Source organism: Lepidochelys kempii, chromosome 14 (genome assembly GCF_965140285.1).
Source record: "Lepidochelys kempii isolate rLepKem1 chromosome 14, rLepKem1.hap1, whole genome shotgun sequence".
Classification (NCBI taxonomy): Eukaryota; Metazoa; Chordata; order Testudines; family Cheloniidae; genus Lepidochelys; species Lepidochelys kempii.
In genome coordinates, this window is record NC_136393.1 from 11,506,072 (window position 1) to 11,511,094 (window position 5,023).

At 53.1% G+C, this 5,023-nt stretch overlaps 1 protein-coding gene across 1 annotated transcript; it reads right to left on the bottom strand.

The window, feature by feature from the left end:
• Positions 1-493: 493 nt before the first annotated feature.
• On the bottom strand, positions 494-3,760 carry KIF2B (kinesin family member 2B). The gene has a single exon (XM_073310636.2). The coding sequence runs from the start codon at positions 3,697-3,699 to the stop codon at positions 1,561-1,563; it is 2,139 nt and encodes a 712-aa protein (XP_073166737.1). The 5' UTR covers positions 3,700-3,760; the 3' UTR covers positions 494-1,560.
• Between the last annotated feature and the right edge of the window lie 1,263 nt (positions 3,761-5,023).

The window sequence follows — 5,023 nt, forward strand, 5'->3', positions numbered from 1 at the left end:
TGCTCTTGGGAACAGCATCTCTTAATTTGACGTCCAATAATGCTATCCAGAGAAGAATGAGGTAATTGCATAAGCTATTAGTGCTGGAAGAAACGAGATGCTAATACACCAATGTTTGAAAAGGGCTTTGAAGATGAAAAGTCCTGAGTATTACTACTAGTCAATCAGCATTTAAACATTTGTGTCTAACAAATCCACCACTGTAGATACAGCTTCCTTCAACACAGCTACCCACAGCTAAAGGGACAAGAGGACAAATCTTCTACCAGAAATGGAAAGAGAGCATTAGAATTACTGATGGCATCTGAACTATGAAGGAGACTATTGGAGACACCAGCTTCTATTTCTGAGCCTGTTCCAAAGGCCATTGAAGTCAACAGGAGTTCTTCCATTGACTTCAACAGGCTCTGGACCAGGACCTCAGATGCGCAATAGGACAAACTGGTTGATGGTATCAAAAGGCAAGTAGGAAGAGGAAAAGAGCAGAGACTGCCATCAATTAATTATGTATTATTTACACACTTTAATCTCACAAATATTTATTTGTTGCCGTATATTGCTCAGGAATTTAACCAAATTAATTTCTAAAATAAGTAAGTGTAGATATGTACCAGAAGGATTAGCATAACTGCTATCCAACATAGAGCAGTTTCTGTGGTATTTCACATCAGGGATGATGCAACAATCTAAGGCTATCTTTCATCTTATGCCTTTAGCATGGTAATGTGCACTTATCAGATAGCACTTTGGTGAATAGAAAAGGAGTACTTGTGGCACCTTGGTGAATGCAGCTTTTCTGGCCCTTTGGTCTGGCAAATTGCCTCTCTTCAAGGCCTTTGATACAGGGCACTGTATCCCCTGCTTCCCTCTCTAGCCCTTGAAGGCACATCACTTTTGATTTTGAATTTCTCCCCAGAGGACAGTCATAGGACAGTATCTTATTCCTTGGCCTGATTTCTGAGAAGGAAGAGGTTTTTCTTTTCTTTTTTTAAATGACTCACAAGAACACAGTTGAGAGAGAAAAAAAATAGAAGGGGCATATTCTATATGCTTATTGCTTATGCTATGTATGCACAAAATAACCCACATTCTCCAAAAGTATCATTCTCAGAATAGAAACGACAGTGCTTTGCACTTTAACACCTTTAAAAATCACTCAAAATGCCTAACTCCCCGGGGAATCTGTTCTCAAGTTGATACAGGTTGACAGACTGTGGGAATAGGCAGTATCTAGAAAGGTACAAATATATATATATTTTAAAGGGATACGAGGGAAGCCTGCACACATGGATTAGATTTCTTTTCTATGAGTTCCCTGCTTTTCCCTAGTGATTAGCTCCTACACTCTGCATGGTTCTGCTGTCTGCAGCAAGAAATTATCTGGCGACATCCCAGGAGTGTTTTTATGCTAGCCCGAAATGCCGTTCAAGAGAAAAACAAACAGGACATTCCCACAGACATATTTTAAGTATCCTTTAAGCAATCAAGTTGTTGGGTGGCTAGAGCCACAGTATCATAACAATTGCCATCTTACAGTAGTTTACAATCTTTCCACTCAATTTACAGAACACGGGATCTCTTCACACTGATCTGGTTGCCGCCATGTTGTTCCTTACATAGGATTGACCGGAATGATTTCACTTTATCTTGGATCTCAGTCAGAATGCTAATCTTTTGCCCCAGGACTGCTTCAAACTGTGCAGCATAAAAATCCACGTCATAATCTATTTCTTCAGCCACTTCCAGGAATACTTTCAACCATCGGAGAGACTCCTGGTGCTCCTCTATAAGTGCTTTCTCGTCCAACTCTTTTCTTTTCTTCTGGGCTTTCTCTCTGGCATTGAAAGTAAACAACTGAGGAGAGACTTCCTCCTCTTTCTGTACACAAAATACTTTGAACTCATCCGTCTCAGGCAAGCTCTGTACAGTCCACGGTTTCTTCAGGTCATCCAGCTGATATGGGAACTGGGTGATGATAGGATGTGACTGTCCAAGGAAATTAGGATCTACGGTCAGTTCCTTCACCCTGTTGGCGTACCTTAGAGTATTGAGCGTGTGCTCACAGGATCTCATCCCTGGAGAAATGGTGGCGATCATGCAGGTGCATGAGTTCTCCCCTATGAACGAGTCCCTTAAAACCTGGGTGAGTTTGCTAGCCCTGAACGGGGTATGGGCTTTGTTGCGTCCTAGGGCCCTGATGCATTCCTTGAGTACCAGGAGACTCTTGTTAATCTCAGCCCCTTCCAGCCTCGTCCGCCTGTCCGCACTGCCAGTGTCTGCTCCTCTCTCATTCCCAGCCAAGTCAATCAGGGAAAACTTGCCGTGAAGCTTCCCTCTCTTCCGGAGGATGATCTGGAAGATGGCATGACTGCGGGAGGAGTGGGTGTTGGCAGAGGTCTGGCCCGATGTCCTGCACCGGTTGCCCATCTCGATGAGCTTCATGACATCCTCCACGCAGCTGACCTCCTCCTCCTGGAGCCCCACCACCTGGATCTGCTGCTTGCCGTCCTCCAGCACCTTCAGCCGGTTCCTCCAGTTGAGCAGGTCGTACACCTTGCCCCCATAGATCTCGAAGAAAGCCCCGTAGACCTGGAGCTCCAGTTGCTTGTAGCTGGGCTCCTGCAGCCAGCAGAAGACATCCTGGGCCACCAGGCTGTAGACGCCCTTGGGGCAGCCCTGGCCCTTGGCTGAGAGGTCCCCCACCATGGTGTGGGTCTTGCCGCTGCCCGTCTGGCCGTAGGCGAAGCAGGTGGCCATGCCGCCGCGGAAGATGCTCTCCACCAGCGGCTGGGCCGTGTGCCTGTACACCAGCTCGTTGGGGGCGCTGTCGTCGAAGGCGTGGTCGAAGCGGAAGGTCTGGCTCTCCAGGTAGCGGCTGAGGTCCAGCCTCTGCCGGGCTTCGTGCACCACCACCACGCCCCGGCAGGGGACGGTCACCACGTCGAAGTCCTGCAGCCCGGCCTCCCGCGGGTTGAGCGGCCGCTTGCGGACGCAGACGCGGATCCGGTGCTGGCGGGGGCCGGGCTCGGGGCCCCCCAGCGCCCCGCCAGGCAGGCGGCCCCGGTACTCCTGGATCATGCAGATCACCTCGTAGTTGGGGTGCGGCGAGCCGGCCGCCCGCTGGGCCCGCTGCTCCCGCAGCTCCCGCTGCTGCAGCCGCCGCTTCTGGCGCAGCTCCTGCAGCCGCTCCGCCTGCCGCACGCACGGCGATTTCCTGCCGGGGCTGCCGCGCCCCACGCGGGGCCGGCCGGGCTCCGGCTCCCCGCAGTCCCCGCCGGGCAGCTCCAGCTTGGCGGGCGTGGCCGCCGGCTCGGCCGGGAGGCTCTGGTCGCCTCGGGCGGAGCAGGGCGCGGCGGGGGCCAGGTGGGGGTTGAGGGCGAAGGCGAGCTGCAGCTCCACCCTCTTGCCCTTGTTGGCCCCCTGCTCGACCCACTCCACGGTGAGGCTGGAGCTGTCCCGGTGCAGCGCCGTGACCAGCGCCGGGTGGATGCGCCCATCGCTGCGCTTGATCTCCAGGTAGGAGCCGACCAAGATGCTCCCGAACTGGCCGGCCATGCGCTGCGGCGGCGGGGCGGCCCCGATCCCCGGCAGCAAAGGGAAGCGGGAGAAAGGGGCGGCGGGAGGGAGCGGGGAGCCCGAGGGAGGCGGCTCCGGGGGGCTGGAGGCGCCCCGGGGGCTGAAAGCTGCCAGCCTGCGCATGGCGCGCCCGGCCCAGCCGCCCGACCGCCCCCCGGGCAGCGCCCGGCGTCACAATGAGCAGGAGCCCGGACGTCAGGCGGGTGGAGGCCCCGGCCCCGCACAGCGGCCAAGCCTCCAGCACCGTCTCTTCTCGGGCATGGAGCGGGCGGAGAGCGGAGCCCCCCAGTTAACAGAGCTAGCCAGGGACAGCCTGGAGGTGGTAGTGGCAAGCAGGGCCCGGGAGAGCCAGGGTCAAATATTCAGAAGGGAGGGAGGAGCCACAGCCCTCCTGGACATGGCTCAGATCCTACCCCTGAAACATTTCCACCTCATCCCTCATCTACTCTAGGGCATGTCTTCTTTCTTAGCGATGGCCTGAATGTGGGAATAAAACGAGTTGCCAAACATCTACAACTCTTCCTGGGTGTAGTCTTGACCTTTCTTGGCTTGGTGATTTTTTATTTGTTTTTTTTTAAACAGGAGGGTGGTGGGAACAAAAGCCGCTTCCACCATTCAGAAGTCCTGCTTGAATTTCCAGGCTAGTGTATCCGTGCTATGACACATCATGTCGAATGAGATCAATCACAGGGTTAGCTAATGTGTCTGCTATCACAGTGTAGCAGAGTGACACTTAAACTCAACAAGGCATTTTCCCCCAGACCGTGAACTGAAAACCCAAAAGCAAAGGATAAAAACAAAAACTGCTGACTTGTATTGTTCAAATATAAGTGCGAACACAATGTTATTACTTCAAAGACAGTCTTAGGCCTTGCCTATGCTACAGTTTTGTTGACAAACGGCAGTTTTTGTTGACAAACGAGTGGAGGTGTACACACTGAAATGCTCCTCCCGCCGATGTAAGTCCCCTACTGTGCTGACATAATAAAACCATCTCAATGAGAGGTGTAGGGTTTATAGTGGTGTAGTTAGGGTGATGCAGTGTCTGTATAGACACTGCGTTCCTTACATTGGCTGTTAGCTGTCATCCTTGTCAAGAAAGCCGGCTCATGGGCTGCTGCCCAGGTTCCCCACTGTCCGCAGTGAGGCCTGCTCTCCCCCTGCTCCCCCTCAGGAGCACGGCAGCTATCTTGACTCCAGGTGCAGATCTCCCCGTCAGAGGCAAGAAGCCCTGGGTGGCTGCCCCGCTGCTCCCAGCTGGGAGGTTAAAAGAGAGAAAAGCTCGAAGAGGCAGCTGGGCTCCCGGTAGGGGGCTGCATGCCCTGGCTTCAGTCGATGGAAGCACTCCTAGTAAGGACATACACTACCAACAGAAGGAGGGCAATGCGGACATCAGTCACTGCAGTAATTAATGTGGTGGCTGTAAGGCGACCTATCTTTGTAGTGT